Genomic DNA, 20,452 nt, shown 5'->3' with positions numbered 1-20,452 from the left:
AGATTAACATCGCTTTTATTAAGACATAAATCAGCCTTAATGGAGCTGCCAGTCCATCCAAATAACCTCCATTTAACCCAATTAAGTCTCTACAGCCTGAGGGAAACTCCCTGGCCTAGACCCTCCATAACATAATACACACATACACGCGCGCACATAACATAATACACACATACACACACAATCACATCCCTCAATGGTGACATCACTATCAATCCTCCCTGTTCTACTTCGTGTCAGCAAGTGATTTTGTAGTGTGTGTGTTAGATAAGATAAGATATTCCTTTACTGATACCCTTGGGGAAATTCACGACAGTGTGTGTGTGTGTGTGCCCTCACCCCCCTCCAACTATCTACATAGCACAAAGGCTGACAAGTGTAGATAATGCCACTCATAAGACAGACAAAAAAAGAAAAAAGGTACAATACCTCTCTTCTGACAAGCCCAGGTTTTCAATCTCATTGGTCACCTCTGCGATCTCATCCTTCAGCCTCTGAGGGAGCAGAGTGAGAGGAAGACATTGAGGGGGAGGGGATGGGGGAGGGGGAGAGGGGAACATGAACAAAAAAAATAAAGGGAGAGATTTTGAGCAAGGAGAGCTGAAGCTCCGTGAATCAAACACATACTGTACAACTCAACATAAATAAATACACATGTACACAAACAAAATCACATTACAGTGTTCTTGTGATGTTAGACCCCCGCCTCAGCCTCTATGTGTGTCTATTCCTGTTCCAGATTCAAAATCATTCTGTCCAACAACACATGAATACAAAGCCACCCCACAGCGAAGGTAAAAACAGTTGTTGGTCTAAAGTACAAGTGCCAGACATAAATCACTCTCCTTGCAAAGGCCGACTCAGCGGGGCATCGTTCAGAACAGCCGCAGACGGCAGAAAATCCCCTATGGGAGATGCTGCACCTGCTTCAGGGGTCAGACTGGACCACCCTCTCCACCCCTCCACCCCTCCACCCCTCCTCCTCCCCCTCCTCCTCCTCCTCCTCCTCCGCCCTCTGTCTGACCCACATTTCCAATCCCCCGCCTCCCCCGGCTTTCTGATAAGTGTCAAGTTGGAGGAGAGGGTGGGGGTGCGGGACTTTGGATCAAAGGCTTTGATTGGCTTAGCCAAGATCCCAAACGGGAGGGGGAGTGATATTCTGGGACAAACGGACTCCCCGTTTCCACGCCATTTTGGGACGGTTGTTTATGGTCGTTTATAAACTCTTAACAACCTCACTGGAGACCTCACACCCACCTGGTTTATATAAACTCTTAACTTAGGCCCTGTCCACACTCACGCGGGGTGTTATGTAACCAAGCCTTAATGTGCGCGGTTGCACTGTTCGTCCACACGCAACCGGGTTTTTGGAACACTGCACAGTGTTCTTTTACATCCGGAGTCCAGGGTGAAGTTTTGCACGCATCCCGGTTGCAGTGGTTGCGTGTGGACATAGTAACTGAGGTTATTTCCAGTGTTTACAGCAGAGCTGTCCCAAGTAGCTGCGGCTACCAACTACGCTCATGTGTTGTCAAGTTATTGTTATAAGGAACCCGTCCAAACTACAACAGTCTGCATCCCCTTAACAATTGTTTGTATTGAGCCGTATTGTATTGTACCCATTCTGAAATCAGTTAAATAACGTTTTCATCCATTTATTCTACTAGCGTTAACGTTAGTACGTTAATGTACACTATCCTCAATGCTAACTATATAAATGGAAAATGCCAATCACATTAACATGTAGCTAACAACATCAGAGATCTTTTTGAGTGACTAAACTCTCCACTCTTGGTGGTAAATTGTGTTGATGTTGGTTTTGTTTCATCAACAAATGAGGCAGAACACAGTGAATGTACCCTTTTTTGTTTATTGCACTTTTATTGCACTTTTGTTTCTTGCTGAAAAATAAATGCTATGTTGCTAATGGTTCACGCGAGGTAATTTAAAGATGGTGGGTTTCTGTTTTTGAGCAGGACGTGTAGTGACGCGTTCAACCCTTCTGATTGGTTGAAAATGGCCTTCATGGGGGAGCTCCCGTAGCTCACCGCGTACCTCTGCGCTATTTCTGCGTCGGGGACAACCGTGCTCGTCACGGATCTGGGGTACACGAGTTCGATTCCCGGACCCGCCGTATTTTCTCAGAGTGTCTTCCCCTACTCTACATCCCATTCAACCTGTTTCTGTCGGTCATGCTTGACCAGAAAAGCGATAAACGCTAAAAAATAAAGTTTAAAAAAAAGAAAATGGCCTTCATGTTTGAACTACATCGCCACCTACTGCTTTGGCATTGTACTACATGTATATACATCACTCAGTGCGGAGTTTAAACCAGTCGTGTGTACAGAGTTTTTTTGTTGTTGAATAATAAAAAAAAAAAAACTGGTGTCAAAAATACCTGTGATCGTGTGGACTGGGCCTTAACCTCACACCCTGGTTTATAAACGCTCAACTTAACTGGAGACCTCACAATAACCTCAACTAGAGATGAAAATCATCAAGAATGTCTCCGGCAACTCCTGGGGAGAATAGTGTAGAATACAAGGGAACAGATGGGAAGGAATAATAAAACAAATGTAATATATTATACATATAATATTGTATATAATCGAATGTAATAATAATAATAATAATATAAATGTATATTGAGCCTGGAACACTAAGGGAAGAGGAGAGAGGTAGCTGAAGGTGAGACAGGTCTGTTTCAGATTAGTGGGATAATCATCTAAAAGAGAATGTGCAAAACATTAGTCTGTCTGTGAGAGTGAGAGAGTGAGATACACACATTTAGGGAGAGCAGGGCAGGCTACATAATCCGAAATGGTCACATAAGGTAAGTACTTCTGTCGCCTGGACCCTTATAGTTACCATGGCTACTACTAGAGGGTCTTCTGTCTCCATTACAGGAATATTTCACACCCCATTACCCATCAACCCCCAGAGCAGGACAGGGCAGGACTTGAGAATGAAGTGTGGTGTAAGAGTTAGCCCCACTAATAAACTCAATCAATGCATCTCTACACATAACCACTGTACAGAGTGTGAGAGAGAGATTTTTTAATTCATAAATATGTACATGCATGGACTACTGCGGAATATAACCCAGCCTTCAACAAAAGCAGGTTAGAGGGTAAACACAGCCTCAGGGCTAGAAGGCATAGACAAATGGACATCCAGACATTACCCATGAAATCACACAACACCTCCCCCACCAACACACACACCTAGACAAAGAGGGTCATTTGTCACTAGTGCGTACAGTAACGCTCTAGTAGTCAAACTGCTAGTATTCACCATCCCCACTGATTTCACCCCCCCCCCCCCCCCCCCCATCTGTTCTCATTCATCCACCCTCCCATACTATCCATTCTCCCTAGGTAGGCATACTGGTCTAGACATTCATCCACCCTCCACCTTCGTCTCATTATTGGGGGGTTGTGAAGGAATCTTCATGGCATTTTCCAGTCTGGAATATTTCAAAATAATACAGAGAACAAAACATTTTCGGTGACGATACTCATAAGAGAAGAGAGGAATGGATATGGATATGTAACAGGGACTATTTGAAGAGAGGAGTGGATATGGATATGTAATGGAACTATTTGAAGAGAGGAGTGGATATGGATATGTAATGGAACTATTTGAAAAGAGGAGTGGATAGATATGAAATGGAACGATTTGAAAAGAGAACATCATATTGACTGCATTGGTTTGTGGTTAAGATAGAGCCAAATTTCCCTCAGGATGAATAAAGTATTTCTATTGGGATTGAGTTTGGAAACAACGTCTAAGGTGAAAAATCTACGAAATGCGGATACCTTCTAGCCATGACCAGGCGATGATGGTTCTGACTGGCAAGCAGTTGGGAGTTGCAATTCCAAAGGAATGTAAACAGGAGTTGCATTCCAATATTTACCAAATTGATTAAGCAATTAAAAGAGAGTGTCTGTGTGTGTAGTCAGGCCTAGTCCACGTAAACAGGTCTTTTTGAAAACCGAGTTTAAAAAAGAAAATCCTGTCATCACAAACGGTGTTTCAGAAGATCTCTCCGTCCACACGACAACGCAAAATAGACGTTGTCTTTTTTTTCTTTTTCTTTGTCTATTCTGTTGTTTTAGCTAATTTTAATGTTTTTTCTTCTCTTTGCATGTTTTATTTCTTGTATTTTCACTGATGTTTTAAAATGCTGTGAAGCACTCGTGCTGAGAAGGGCGCTATAAAAATTAAGTTTTACTTACTTACTCGCATGGAATGACCTGATGGCATAACCTAAAACTCCTGTTTTCCGGAATTCGAAAATATCCGTATTCGTGTGGACGGGGGCCTCAGTAAACAAAATCATCCAAATAAAATTTGGCCGGAGTGACTTAGAAGCCGGGAGGGGGTGTTTCTAATTAAGTTCCAGCCCTGATTACAACTTTAAGACTTATGCAACTGGAGGAATACTTTCTTCTCCTCCATCTATACCCCTCTTTTTTATGCGTTTGTTTGTGTCTGTGTGAGTGAGTCAGTGTGTGCGTGTGTTTGTTTTACTTGTATGTCCTGCTGTAGCTCCTGTTTTCTGCGGTGGATGCTCTCCAGCTCCTTCCTCTCCTCTGGACTAAGGTCATCAGGCACTAAAAAGAGAGTAGAGGAATTAATAAATACTGTTACAAGTTACAACACACACACACACACACAGAGACCCAATAATCCCACTGCTCTATGGCAATCCATCAAACTGCACCCCAACTCCACCACTAGCCTCCAACTGGGAGGTTGAAACAAAACCCCTTTGTCTTATACACAGTTCTTCACACAGTATATACACACACAGTCACACACACAGCTGTATGCAAGCACTCGTGCCACATACCAAAGCGTGACAATGTAATGATGTCATCGATGTCCATAATGACGACAAAGAAAATGTATTAATTAATTCATATGTATGTACTGTGAATATCTACATGCCATGTATTTCAGCTTGCATGGCATTTCCTGTAAAGCGGTTTAAGCTGCACTCATATTTGTCTCTTGATGAAAGGCCCAATCAGTGATCTCATTTTCTGGTTGACTGAGCTCTTGATACAATGACTAACACTAGAAAACGTGAAAATAAAATATATATTATATGGTTGTAAAAGGTTAGTTTACAATGCTAATGTTTTAAACACTTTAGTTAAACAGATCCAGCCTATATTCTGATTTACGGATTAAGAAAGGTCCACATAGCATATTTTCCATCTACAAGATCAAACTCTCGCTCACACACGCACACACACAGAGTGACACCCATTTTCTCAATGTACATCTGCAGAGGAACGACAAGGGAAGCAGAGAAACCACATGACAGACAGACAGAGTGAGACATTGGGGAGGGACCAAAAAAAAAGAGAAGCCTAGAGTGAGAAGAAAAAAGAAGATTCCCACCGTCAGTTACAAACGATACAGGGCTGCCCATTTGATGGGTTTCCAAGCGCCGGTAGTAATGGTCATCAAACAATAATGGTCATTCTTCCTGCACACAGGTTTCAATGCAGTGGGTGAATGAGAGCTGGGCAAACAGGTTTTCTGAAGGTTCTCGTGATGTCCTCGACCGAGAAGAGCTAATTTTCTAAATGAAAATGATCCATTTCTACAAGTTATTCTTAACGCTGATGTAGGCACACCATCAAAAACAATGAAGCATTCGAATAGCGATGTTGACATCGATTACCATGGCAATGATTCAACTTCAAAGCATTCAGGTCGGTGCTAGATCATAGCGACGGTGGTATCTTGGTGGAACAGCAGACTAACACACCTGAGACACACCAGACGATGAAGTGCCCAGAAGAGCAGCCAGTTTCCTTTCGGCGCATTGGAGCAGAAACTCTTGTTGACCGGTGCGGAGAAACAGCCAGAATTGATACTTCAAGGGTCATGGCCCTCACCGTCTCCCATGTTTGCCCCAACTATCCATCATGAATGAATGATCATTATGTTTATAAAGTGCTTTTCAATGTAGGGTGGAAATTGCTTCCTTCACCACCACTGTGTAGCACCCAACTTTGGGCTACGCAGGCTCAATGGCTGCCATTCACTGGCACTAGGTCTAGGCACACATTACACATACACAATGGCTGAAAAGCTCAGGAGACAGGGATTGATACCAGCCAATTAAAAGGAAGGCATGATTAGACGTCAGAAACCTGATTGGGAATTAGGCCAGGAACGTCGGGGAACCCCCTACTCTTTACGATAGGCGCCCTGGGTTCTTTAACAACTAAATTCAGTCGGCACTCGCAGGGGCATTGTTACCGCCAAGTCCAGAGAACAGAGTGCAACCTGCTGGACAACACCACCACTTTCGGACAAAGGCCTTAACCGGGACTTGAACTGGTGATCTTCCGATCATGAGTCCGGAGCTCTACCCATGTAGCCATGCTGCGGGACATTACATCATCTCCTCAAATAAGGAAAAAGGGTCACAGTCCTAAATAGGGGTGGGAATAACCAGAGACCTCACGATATACGATACTATCGCAATACTTGCGTCACGATACTAAATATATCGCGATACGCTGAGTATTGCGGGAAAAAAAGATTTTGTCAACACGTTTTATCTTATAAAATTAAGTTCAGTTTGTTCATCTCACTTCAATCATTTTTATTGCAGAACATGGTATTTTCTTAAGCAGACAGATGTAAACACTGTAATCTGTGTTGCATGTACCTGACAAACTGAACTGTTTGTATTACAGTCATATTCCAACTTAACTGAATGCACGTGTGTGTGTGTGTGTGTGGACTACTGTACTATTACAGGTATTGAAATGAACAATGCAAATTCCTTATACAATTCATTAATAATTAAATATAAATACTTGGCGAGTTTGGCGTCCCTGTATCGATACAGTATCGCCACGCAAAGTATCGCGATACTACTAAGTAAAAAATTTTCCCCCACCCCTAGTCCTAAAATAGAAGTATCATCCGACAGCAAAAATCAATCCAGTCCATTACTTTTAGTAAATGGACCATTCGTTTGGGGTCAATGGAAAGAAGAAAACGACCAAACTACAGTAAATAAACAAAATTGTGAAAAAGAGAATAATTTTGCTTCCCGACATCAGGGGCGGGGCTAGGGGGTGGCTACTTGGGCTCAAGCCCCGAATGTATTCTGAAAAGCCCCGAATCTATTTAAAAAAAAATTATATATATACTTTTTTTTTTTTTTTTGACAATTCATCATTGTTACATGAAAATATGTTTGCACCAGATTTAGCAGAAGCTAATTTCCATCTGTGGTCTATCCAGCTGCTAACTGTATTTGAGTGAGTTAAGTCTTGGTGTTATGGTAGACTCAGACCTAAGCTTTAAATCACAATCAACAAGTTGACAAAAACTTAATTCTTCCACCTTAGAAACATAGCTAAAGTACGGCCATTTATAAATCAAAAGGACGCTGAAAACCAGATCCATGCCTTTATCTCAAGCCAACTCGACTACTGTAATGCACTCCTTACCGGCCTCCCGAAAAAATACGATGATAACTATTTTATTGCAATGCACTATTGCATTATTTTATTCTATTTTACTAACTATTTTATTGCACTGCACTATTTTACTTTGTATCAGTGAATCATAGACGCCTGGCCATAAGAGCATTCGGAGCATCTCTGCTCTCCCACTATTGAACTTGGGGGAGCAAAGGTATGCTCTTGCTCCACCACTTTTTGATCATATGAAAAATATGATATATCCCCCCCCCCAATATATAAATCTAACCATAACTACGTTATGGTTAACTGAGTTTTATAGTGAAAAGAGCAGCTTTATTGGTCAAGATTGAAGGCTCTATATTGCAGGAAATTGCACGTACAGGTTCATTAAATTCAAAAAAAATATGCCGGGGAGCTCCCGTAGCTCACCGTATATCTCGGCGCTATTTCTGCGTCGGGGAAAACCGTGCTCGTCACGGATCTGGGGGACACGAGTTCGATTCCCGGACCCGCCGTCATTTCTCAGAATGTCTTCCCCTGCTCTACATCCCATTTCAACCCGTTTCTGTCGGTCATGCTTGACCAGAAAAGCGATAAACGCTAAAAAATAAAGTAAAAAAAAAATTAAAAAAAATCTGCCGTGGAGGGGGTGGTGCCTGACCCCCTCCAAACCACCCCTTGCCTGCCCAAAAAAAATAAAAAAATTAAATAAAGGGCACCTATCTGGGCTAAGCCCCGGATCTCCTACAATCCTACATCCGCCCCTGCCCGACATGTTCCACACATGGCTCTGGGGATTAGACTCCCGACATGTTCCACACATGGCTCTGGGCATTAGACTCCCGACATGTTCCACACATGGCTCTGGGCATTAGACTCCCGACATGTTCCACACATGGCTCTGGGCATTAGACTCCCGACATGTTCCACACATGGCTCTGGGCATTAGACTCCCGACATGTTCCACACATGGCTCTGGGCATTAGACTCCCGACATGTTCCACACATGGCTCTGGGCATTAGACTCCCGACATGTTCCACACATGGCTCTGGGCATTAGACTCCCGACATGTTCCACACATGGCTCTGGGCATTAGATCTGAAGTGTTGGGGAAATTCTCCCGACATTCAGAGTATCAGTATCGTTGCATCTCTAAAGAAATGGCATAAGAAATAACCTCCGATAAAGGATTAGAGGGACGAGAGATGAAAACGGGGACAGAAAGGAAGGCGTGTGAGAGACGGATCGAGCGGCAGCACCGCATGGTCAACATCTATTTTAAGAAGTCGTTAGAAAACCACATGCAGAGGTATTCCAGCTAGTCGTCATCGTAAGAAACGGGACTTCGTTCCGATGTCGGCCAAAGTAGCACCGTTTTAGCCTGTGGTACATTGGAAAAAAGAACCAAAGTGAAAACCAGCAGGCCTACAGTACCAGTAGGTGATGGGACAGCTGTCACAGCCTCAGTTAGACTGTGACATCATTGCCATGGTGCACACACACACTTACTCTCACTCATCACACGTGCCATGTTGCCAACTGCCCAGATGAAAAAAAAGAAAAAAGGTTTAACTAGGCCGGAGCTCCCGTTTTAAACATGGTGACAAGAATAACACTGGCGTGCACAGATTCATACGCACACACTTACAATCCACGGCATTGGCTATTTCATCAAGCCAGGAGATGAGATCAAATGGACTTATACTGGCTTATGAAGTAATCACATCCCCCAACTATCTCCCCAGCGCATACACACACATTAATACACATTTACTAAAGCAAACACACACTTCCTGACATAACTTGTGGTTTATGAGTCATGGCTCCTCAACCAGCTGCACTGCATAGTCTAGAGGTCAGCCTGGTATGTGTGTGTGCGTGTGTGTGTGCGTGTGAGTGAGTGAAAGTAATGGGACACCACGTCAAGACACTTTTCTCTGAACAACATGCAGCTAACCTCTCTCCCTCCCTCTCCTGCCCTCTCTTTCTCATCAACTTTCTGTAAAAGCTTGATAAGCATTGTGTAAGAAATTGCATCCTTTCAAGGTCAAGAATAACGCAATGACAATTCACACAGACTCGCCAAAAAAAACCACTGTTTTTATCAGTAGTCACCATATGCTCTAGTTGGGTTTCCGGGCAGCATCACAGTGACTCTTTTGACACACAATAAGGCCTAAACTTTAAAGCAGAAGTTTCCACACACACAACTCCTACACATTGTCTTGGAGTTTCTTCCTACCAGTGTGAGCATCAGAGCCTCTGCCCTTAAGAGTGGCTTCACCCTCCCGTCTCCAATCAGCTGTGCGTCCCGTTCTTCCAGTACAGCAGAACCAGTAGAGACTCCCCACTCTTGACGGTAGTCTGGTAGTCCACAGTAGACAACTAGACATAGACCACGTTCTGACAGTGACAACACCTTTATCCACTGCCCGGTGTCGCTGGCAGTTCTGATCCACGAGTCAAACTTGGGAGCGCACGTCAGTACTAGAGCGGACTGCTCGTCGTTCTCCGTTCAGCCCAGTGCCCCAGGCGGCCTGGAAGTAATCCAGTCCTGTCCCCACGCGGCCCTCCAATCCTGTGGTTCGACAATCTAGCCAGCCTGCTGGTCTGCCTCCAGCCTAATCCCAGAGCTCTCACTCTGCCAGAGGGCACAGGAAGGCAGGGGAGAAGGAGGGAGGAGGCCACCAAAATACTAGGACGAGTGTGCCAGTGTGGGTGTGTGTGTAGGGAAGAAGTGCTCTGCTTGACTGATTGCTGACAGTGTGGGGGGAAAGCCCTACTCTCAGATCTCTCTCTCCCCTGCCTGCCTCCCTCTTGACTCCTCCTTCACTCAACAGAGCACCAGCACCACATGCGCCCCCGTGTGGACATGAGCGTAAGAGAAGGTTAGGAATGTTTGGCAATGGGCTTCAGTCAAGGGGTAACAGAGTCTCACAATTGCTGTTGAAATTTAACTAACGTAACATGACAGCTAATAACTCAGCCATATAGTAAATATGTGAATAGATCTTTCCAAAGACCAATGTCTCGCAGACTCTCAATTATGAGGAGCCGGGACGGCTAAGGAGCACCTTAACCCACTGGCTCATCCCTCAATTTTAGGGATGCATTATATAATCACCATTGGACCGATGAGCAAATCTGGGCAGATATATAGCGGCGAACATATATGGATTTATAAAATTTTTGGCATTGGTACAATGAGGAACTGGGAAGATGTAAACAACCTATGATTCTTTATCTGTCTAGCTGCAGATGTTTTTTTTTATTTTTTTTGCCATACATGTTGCTTTGTAGTATATCCTGTTTTAGCCTGGTACTGTATATCCTGACTTTAGCCTGGTACTGTATATTATGGATGCACCGATATGAAAATTTGCCACCGATACCGATTGTTCAACTAACACAATCGGCCGATACCGATATTTGTGGCAAAAAAAATTTGTAATTTTTTTTTTTTTTTTGTAATATATATATATATTTTTGTAATCGTTTTTTTTTTATTTTATGAAACTACTGTATATTTGTGTTACAAATTGTGCTCACCGATATGAACATAGGCCTCTTTACTTACTTAAAAAAAGGAAACATCAAGAAATAGCACTCTATCAGTATGGTCTGCCGGGCTGCAGCTAGATACTAGTTCTCCCAGTATGGGTCTACCGGGCTGCAGCTGGATACTATTGTCTCAACCAGAGCTCTCAACCAATGAAATTTTGATTGACAGTCGATTCTGCCAATTACGTCACACACCGCTTGCACCCGCCTCTGCTGTTACCACCAATCGGCAAGCACGTATACATTTTTTACTTCCGCTTTTGTCCACCATTGATTTTGACGGGTGCTCTACAACAACAACGTTACATCCCCGCGGCCGACGTTTAGCTCCGCAACGAGGCATAATGATTTTACTGCAACGAATGTTATAATAAAACAAAGCCTTTCTATACATGTGTCTGATTGAAAACTTTATTAACAGATTGCAGAATGGGTACAACTCAGTACGGGCTCTGAGCAACGGAAGGAACTGAGCTATGAATTGAGTGCTATGCTTGCTACGTGCTATGTTCGGGTAAATAATAATGCTGATGTTCTTGAACGTGTAACACTAACTATATAACGTTAATGCCACAAAACGAATGCATTTGTTAATCATAAGTAGTGACTTTGATGCAGTAGCTTGTGTGTGTGTGGGCCGGGGGCGGCGTTGTGCAGGTCGCGACGCAACTGAACTTTTTTTTGCCATTTGACGAGACACAAATTGACGAATATTTATCGGCTACTGCCATCGCCATATTCGAGCTTATCGGCCGATTGCAGTCAACAAGGCACTTATCGGCCGATACCGATACCCGACCGATACATCGGTGCACCCCTACTGTATATCCCTGGTATATCCTGACTTTAGCCTGGTACTGTATCCTGCTTTAGCCTGGTACTGTATATCCCTGGTATATCCTGACTTTAGCCTGGTACTGTATCCTGCTTTAGCCTGGTACTGTATATCCCTGGTATATCCTGACTTTAGCCTGGTACTGTATATCCTGACTTTAGCCTGGTACTGTATATCCTGCTTTAGCCTGGTACTATCCTGACTTTAGGCTAGTACTGTATATCCTGCTTTAGCCCAGTATCCTGCTTTAGCCTGGTACCTCCTGCTTTAGCCAGATCCATTGGCCTGATGAATTAAACCATGTTTGTTGCATTCCTAGGCCCTTGTTACACAGACTGTTTTTGTGTTCGTTTTGAATATGTTTGCTGTCCCTGTTAGATAGAAATGCCGTTTTGGCAGGAAACGTTTTGGCCCTACTGAAAACGCTAAATTGTGTTTCCGTTTTGGAAAAACGCCAAAAACTCGCCGACAACGTGTCGTGTAATCTGCGCGGAGCCGTTGTTGCTCAACGCCCATGCGCAGTAGATACCCACCCAACGGTACCCTACCCCCCCCCCCCCTCACAGTGAACTGTGGTGTTCCACAAGGAAGCATACTAGGACCGCTACTGTTCCTAATTTATGCAAATGACATGTCGTCAGCTTGTGACTGCAACTTGTTCCTGTTTGCGGACGACTCAGCCCTGCTGGTCTCTGACAAGAACAAGTTACAGGTTGAAAAAACCCTCAGCTCGGAACTAGGCAAAATCTGCATATGGCTCGCCGACAACAAACTATCATTACACATGGGCAAAACAGAGTCCATTCTCTTCGGTTCAAATAACAAACTCAGCAAGACCGACGGCTTCTCAGTTACAGTGGGTGACAATATTGTCACAAGGAAAGATGAAATTACCTACCTGGGTTCCATCCTAGAGGCTAATCTTTCCTGTGACAAAATGGCATCCAATGTAATAAAAAAGGTCAACCAACGAACTCGATTCTTGTACCGGATCTCCTCTCTGGTAAACAAGAATACCCTGAAGACTCTGGCAGGAGCACTCATTCAAGGGTACTACAACTATGCTTGCACCTCATGGTACCAAAGCACCTCAAAAGGCACTAAAAACCAAATTACAAACATCTCAAAACAAACTAGTCAGACTACTGCTTGACCTGACTTCTAGAACCCACCTCACCCCTGCCCACTTTGCCAACCTAGGATGGCTTAGAGTAGACGACAGAGTACAGCAACTTGCAATGGGCCTGGTCTACAAGATACACTACACGACCAAGGTACCAGGGCTCGAGACTAACGATGTCCCGTCGTCCCGGGGACGATCAAATATTGATTTGGGACGAACAGAAATCTTTGCTGGGACGCATCCGGGACGGAGAGGATTTTTTTTTCACAGAAAATGTCAATTGGCCGACTGTCAGTGCGCGCATATATTGCTGTCAAATGAAGTCTAAACGTAGCGTGATTTGCCAAATCCAATGACTATCTCCGCCTCCCAACGCAGCAATACGCTCATCCAGCATCAAGTTCCTACCCACCTCTCCTCCGGTACAGTACGCGCTGTGCACCGTACGATTGCAACGGTGCGGAACCTTTTTTTGCGGAACTTAAATCCCCACGTAATTTATCAACAACACTGCGGTCTGCTGTGAGCATTATAAAACAAACGTGTGTTTAACCGACCGTGAATTAAAGTGTCAATGCTGTTTGTCATTTTAACAGCAGATACTTTCTTAAATGCCATCCTCCCGACAGAGCAGTGTGACGGGGAGCTCTGATGGGTTCGATTGCTGGTGTTAGCATTAGCTGAAGAGCTAGTTTTAGCTTAACGTTACCTTGGCTAAAGTTGGGACTAATCATAATCCAGCAATAATGGCTGCAGACCTGCAAGCAAAGTACAGCAAGTTGGCGAAGGAGTATTCCAACGTAAATCACATTTTCACCAGTAAAGTTAGTCTTTCCATCTGCAGCTACATGCTAGCTAACCTAGCTCATGTTAGCGTCGTCACTGAACCACCTCGCGTACACAATTAATGACATGTTGCGGACAGCCATATCGGTGACAATGTTTAGCTTTTAGTGCCAAATGATAAGAGTCTGAGGCGGAGTCTCAAAAGAGAATGTTGAATATTTATTGTGCAAAAATCACAACAGATCCTCTCCAACGGAGCCTTGTAGCCGAGTAGGGTGGGTATATCTGCAGAGCCACTTGGTAACGAGTGCAACACCGTGTAATGTCCGTGTGGATCGTTGGAGTAGGGTATATCTGCAGTGCTGCAGCCTCATACTCAGTGTATAGATTTGTATTAGTATCAATGCAATGACATTATGTAGTTTAAAGCTAAACTTGATTTGATCTTTATTTATCTCTAACATTTTTAACCATAAACACACATTTGTAATAACAAAAAAAAATAAAACGAAATAAAATACATTTAAATATATTTTCCTATGGAAGGAATAATCAACATGGCTCCAATTGGTTGACTATAACAGCACCGTGACCAAATATCCCTATACTAGCACCTTGTTAAACACTTTTTTTTATATTTATTTTTAATCATAATTATTCTTGTGAAATCTTTCCACCATGGGAGCCTTTTGACTAAATCAATTTATTCTCCCCTTCTCTGAAAGGTGTTTCTTATGGCAATAACAACTATAGACAACAAAACCAAAGTAAAGAAACTACATTTGATTTTTGGGACGGTTACATTCACTTTGGGACGGTTAAAATTGTATTTCGGGACGGTTCTGGGACGGTGGTGAAAAAAGTTAGTCTGGAGCCCTGCAAGGTACCCATGTACATGTCAAAATACTTCCCAAAGGTCAGTGAATACCACGATCACAACACCAGAGGGACACAACACAAATCATGTAAAACCCAGATTCGGCTCAAACAAGGGACTAAACACGTTTTGCAATTATGCCACATCAATGTGGAACGCCCTACCCAAAGCTGTAAAGGAATGTGAATCACTACTAGGCTTGGGCGGTATCATTTTTTTCATACCGTCATACCGTCATTGATGACCTAATACCCCGGTATACGGTATATGACGTATGACTTTCATTTTCATCAGCGGGGGGGGGGAGCGGCGGCGGCGGAGCTAACAATATACTCGTCGTCGGCCCTAATCTCAATATACACGTTGAGATTAGGGCCGTTCTTTCAACCTGAAAGTGCACTTTCTTCAACCTCGAAGTAAACAAATCACAGAAGGTAGCCCACAGCCGCCTGCCGGCACCATTCAGGTATCGACGTGAGCTAACGGTAGCTAGTTAGCCGGCAGCCCGGCACCATCGTATCAACGTGAGCCAGTTGCATTAGGATTAAAAAATGTCAACACTCACTCACCCCGTTTTATATTACATTCCCAAAGAAATGCCCCCGTCTCTCGTAGTCTCGTTGTGCTGGATGAAGTCACTGGCGACTCGTGGCGGTGAGGGTTTTGCTTAAATCCGAACAGACTCCAGTCCTTTAATTGTCCAAATGTGACAAGTGTGTGCAAGTTTAGCTCTTGTTTGACAAAACGTTAGCCATCTGTGGTCAGGGAGCTCATCGTGGGCTGGAGTGACGTGGTTAACTTCGACGCTTCATCGTTCAATGGTAACGTATTATTATTATTGCTTTAGCAGTCTGCTCAGAGATAGAGGAAATGCATACAGGTTAGTGTGACGCACCTCTGTGTTCTCCTCACGTGACTCACAATAGCCAATGCTGCCGCCATCTTGCTCAGCTCAGCTCTGTGCGGGAAATACGGACCGCCTCCCCTGCCCTCTGCTGGCCGTGCTGTGTGTCTGTGCACTACAACCAATGCAGTCCCCGTCGAAACTCCGTTTCAGTGTAAATAGAAACTGAACCCCAACTGTGATTTTGATGGTATTGATTTTCAATACCGTCGGTATCTCTAAATACCCCGGTATACCGTAATACCGCCATACCGCCCAAGCCTAATTGCCTAATCACTACCCACTTTCAAAAACACTCTCAAAGAACACCTACGGGAGACTGCAATTCGAAACTGGCCCCTACAAATGTCCTAACCCAGTTGTACAGTAAAGACCAAGTATGGCCTTGTCAGTATTCCAATGTACAGTGCCCCCCCCCTACCCAACCTCCCCCCCACCTCCAATGTACAGCCCCACCCAACCCCACCCCACCTACCCAACCTCCTCCAATGTACAGTTATGTCAAATGTATGTCAGTATTTCAATGTACAGTGTCCCCTCCCTACCCAACCCCCCCCCCCCCCCCCCCCCCACCTCCAATGTACAGCCCCACCCAACCCCACCCCACCTACCCAACCTCCTCCAATGTACAGTTTCTATGTCAAATGTATATATACTCTTTTTCTGGATTCTTTTAGTATCACAAACAGTACTGTATTTGCAAATCTGGTATGTCATAAATGTATAGATGTAGCAGTACTGTCCATCTGTATGTCGTGTGTGTCATATGATGAATTGAAAATGGGGGACCCTGATGTAAACAAGACAAAAGTCTTTCTCTGGTCTGCATCCCCTTAACAATTGTATGTATTGAGCTGTACTGTACCCATTCTGCAATCTGTTAATAAACTTTTCAATCAAACCACATCTGCGTGCCCTCACCAACGTCCGGTGACAACAGAGCTATAGCTGCAGCTACCATGTGTTGTCAAGTTATTGTTATAAGGACCCCAGTACAAGCTACAACAGTCTGCATTCCCTTAACAATTGTTTGTATTGAGCCGTATTGTATTGTACCCATTCTGCAATATGTTAAATAAAGTTTACATCCATTCATTCTGCTAGCATTAACGATTGCATGAGCAGCTGGCTAACGTGAGCCAACGTTAGCTACCAGACCCTGTTAGCTCAGAGCCCCTCTTTCAACATAACAAGCATTAAACAAAATGGCCCAGTCATCAATTCACTTTTGTTTAATACATGAGGCGTTGTCTCTAATGTTATCTAGCTACTGATAGCTCCCGATATCATCCTGGTGCTGGCTGGCTAACTAACGTTAGCTGCTAGCCACAATGCTATACTGTTATACTGGCATATTCTATTCACATTAGCATGTAGCTAACAACATCAGCTATCTTTTTTGAGACTAAACTATCCGCTCTTGGTGGTCACTTGTGTTGATGTTAGTTTTGTTTCATCAACAAATCATCAACAAATGAGGCAGAACACACAGTGAATGTAGCTAACAACATCAGCGATCTTTTTTGAGACTAAACTATCCGCTCTTGGTGGTCACTTGTGTTGATGTTAGTTTTGTTTCATCAACAAATCAACAAATGAGGCAGAACACAGTGAATGTATCCATTTTTGTTTATTGCACTTTATTTCTTGCTGAAAAATAATGCTTCATTGGCTAAAATGGCTTGCGGAGGCATTTAAAGATGGTGGCTTTTGAGATTTTGAACAGGATGTGGAGTGTCCTCATTCAAGTTCTGATTGGTTGAAAATTGCCTTCATGTTCGCCACCTACTGCCACCTACTGCTTTGGCATTGTACTACATCACTGTGCTCAGGTGACAAAACAAAAGTGCTCAGGTTGCAAAACGAATGTCTGACTCGCCTACTGCTAGGTTGCGACCTGGAAAAGCTAAACTCATCTTCAAAACTAAACGAAAACAATAACATCAGTCAGTCTAACCGCAGCCCTAGATGAGACATTGGGTGTGTGTGTGTGTGTGTGTGTGGGGCAAGCACAGTAGGCTATTCTGACCAGATGTAAGTGGTGTAGTGTGACAGGTAAGTACACTGTTAGGACCCATGACACGCTTGTCAACAGCAGGGAGAATCAAGTGCAGGCTTAAAATTCCATGACTAACAAACTGGAGCTGAACAAACAGTCCTCTGTTTGGCAGATTTTTACATCTCTTCAGTATTCCTTGTCAACCACCCATCACATGAGCAGCAGCAGCCACACACACACACTTCATGAAATCAGTTATCTACTGAAGCTGCTCTCTCCGGTGTCGGGCAGTTGAGATCGGCCCTAGACCTGGCTCTCTAGAGCCTTCACTGTATTTTGAGATGAAGTCTTATTCGAATCTCCAGACAGACGTTATGTTCTGCTCACAAGGTCACATTTGTCTAGTGTAATGTTCTTTGCCCCCCAGGATAACATGCTCAAAACAATGACATAATCATGTGGCTTTGGTGAAGCTCCCTGGTGACTGTGTTCACACACCGCCTCTGGGCTGTTAGTGTCCGATAAACAACAGGACAAGCAGCTGAAAGGAAAAAGAGGAACATCCAGACGAGAAAAGGTACGGATCGGATGGAGAGAGAGCGAAGAGAATGGACCCACCAGTCTGTCCAGGCTCACAGGTGTTGAGCAGCTGGCACACCAACCTCCATCAATGTGCCTTTGTCTGAATGCGTTTACTAAAGGGATCTAGAGGTCAAGATAATTGACATGTCTCAAACCCTGCCCTCTTCTCTTGATCCTCCAAACACAACAGTTGTCAATTAAGGTCGGGTGTTCCAGTTAAGGATCAAAATGGCCAGAAAAGTCAGCTGAGGAAAATGTTTTCGGTCATCCCTGACCCCTTAATGTTTTTTTTCCTATTAAACTTCATCCAAGCTCATATTTAGATCTACCAATCAATCATCTATAAGATTAAAATGAGATAAGGACATTTATTGTCCCCATTGGGCAATTACTTTGTTCTAACAGTGCAGCACAGCAAGGGATACAAAATAATAATAATAAAAAAAATAGGTAATAAATATACCAACAACAACAACAACAACAACAAAAACATATAATGGACATGTAACATAAACCACATACAATAAACCATATTAAACATACATACATATTAGGCATTGGCAATATGTATGAGTATATGGATATAGGTTAGACTAGGATCCATCTCTCCTACAGACAGTAGTTTGACCTGGCCTCACAAGTAACTGGAATGTTTCACGTAGTTAGGCTAGGATCTGTGGTGGTGGTGGCAAACTGGGACAGGCAACATATACAGTCGAGCAGTGGAGAGGACTGTGTTGTACATGCGAGATGAGCCATTTTGTGTTGCTGTATCAGTTTGATATATTTATTTGTGGTGGGTCTGTTTGATATTGTGTTGGGCCGCCACAAATACATCTAAGTATGTGGTCAAGCGCAACACTGAAATGCGCAGCACCAGTGGGTAAAGTAACGACACAGAGCCCGAGAGAACCGAGACTGTCTCGTTTTAAACCAAATCAATGGATGCTTTCAGAGTATTTATGACCGTGTGCATTATGAATTCAGTGTTGCACAATAAACACATAATATGCCATCGCCTCAATGTTGTCCAATATAATGGGGACCCTTGTCCCCTAAACATGCCTGGAAATGAACGCTAGCATACAATTAGTCGGGACCATTTGGAAGTTAAATACTAAAACATCTGACCGTCTACGTGGGGCGACAATGTGTGCTTGCTGGTAAGTTATTTTTGTTGATAGATACTAGCTACTAAGATAACTTGGTTCTAAAGCTAACTTTGCTAATGGTTGATTGATGCTAGTCGATCGGACGGGGTCATCGGTATTTTATTGGGGGTCGTCAGTTCGCTGGCCAAGCTGCAAAGGCGCAAGTCGTCATCGTTTTAACCTTAAAAGTCGTTTATAAACCCTAACCTTAATCACTCCCACTACTTAATTTTTTTTTAAATAAATGTAAACATTTTCTTCCAGGCCGTCCGATCTAGTGTCTACCTTTGCTATAATTAGGTCGAGCAACTTACCAACTCCATCTTCCGACTTCAACACCATTTCTGTTTGTTGAGGTAGACGTGCATAAAATACCTGAAGACTTTTCGCCCAAAATAATTTCAAAGTCGACAAACAAAATGTTTTTTTAGGGCAAATTTACGCTCATTCATTAGGCGTTAGGCACTTGACGTTTAATGTCCGTTCCAAGAAATGACAACTGTTTCGGAAAGAGAGACACCCGAACCGACGCACCTCGACCCATGTGGCAGAGTACTAGGGGCGTGGCTTCAGTAGCACCAACCAATCAGAGGTAATTTTAAGCAAACAGCAAACTACTGTTTGTGTGCGTGTGTGCGTGTGTGTGATTGATTGATTGAAAACTTTATTAACAGATTGCAGAATGGGTACAATACAGTACAGCTCAATACACACAATTGCTTTTTTTTTATCCACTTTTTCTCCCATTTTCTATATTTTTCTCCCATCCCAATTTCGTATCATCCAATTCAACCCTCCCCTGTCACGAACGCTGTTTCTTGCCTCCCACAAGCCGGCTGCAATGTGGACTAAGTCATACATAGCACAAGTCCCCTCCGGTACTTGAGAAACAGCAGTCGCATCTTTTCACCTGCGCAGCTCGATCTCTCAGTGGCGAGGAGTAACGCGTGGGAGGCTCACGCTGCCCCCGACACTTCCTGATTCTACTGCGCAGGCGCACCAATCGACCTGTAGGAGTCGCTGTCCACAACGCCCGATCCCCACCCATCAGTTTCCCACCCCCTAATACGGCCAATGTGTATTAGTATGGACGGCCAGCTAAACTGAAAGCAATGTGGAGCGCTGGGCTCGAACAGGCAAGCCCAGCGTCTCCGTCATTCGTGGCGA

General features: G+C 43.8%; 1 protein-coding gene across 2 annotated transcripts in view; it reads right to left on the bottom strand.

The window, feature by feature from the left end:
• cyth1b (cytohesin 1b) overlaps positions 1-19,754 on the bottom strand; it is a 38,185-nt gene extending 18,431 nt beyond the window's left edge. Inside the window, exons 1-3 of one of the 2 annotated variants that reach the window (XM_084323920.1) lie at positions 19,600-19,754; positions 4,534-4,616; positions 430-494 (exon numbers count right to left, since the gene is read on the bottom strand). In XM_084323920.1, the coding sequence (XP_084180046.1) occupies positions 430-494; positions 4,534-4,616; positions 19,600-19,627 (176 nt within the window). In that variant the 5' untranslated portion in view covers positions 19,628-19,754. Of the gene's footprint in view, positions 1-429; positions 495-4,533; positions 4,617-9,709; positions 10,060-19,599 lie in introns of those variants that run through there. The other variant, XM_084323919.1, reaches the window with a different exon arrangement.
• Between the last annotated feature and the right edge of the window lie 698 nt (positions 19,755-20,452).

This window comes from Notolepis coatsorum, assembly GCF_963971535.1.
Source record: "Notolepis coatsorum genome assembly, chromosome: 10".
Taxonomy (NCBI): Eukaryota; Metazoa; Chordata; class Actinopteri; order Aulopiformes; family Paralepididae; genus Notolepis; species Notolepis coatsorum.
The sequence above is the reverse complement of the archived record's forward strand: the minus strand, read 5'-3'. Positions and strand labels throughout refer to the sequence as shown.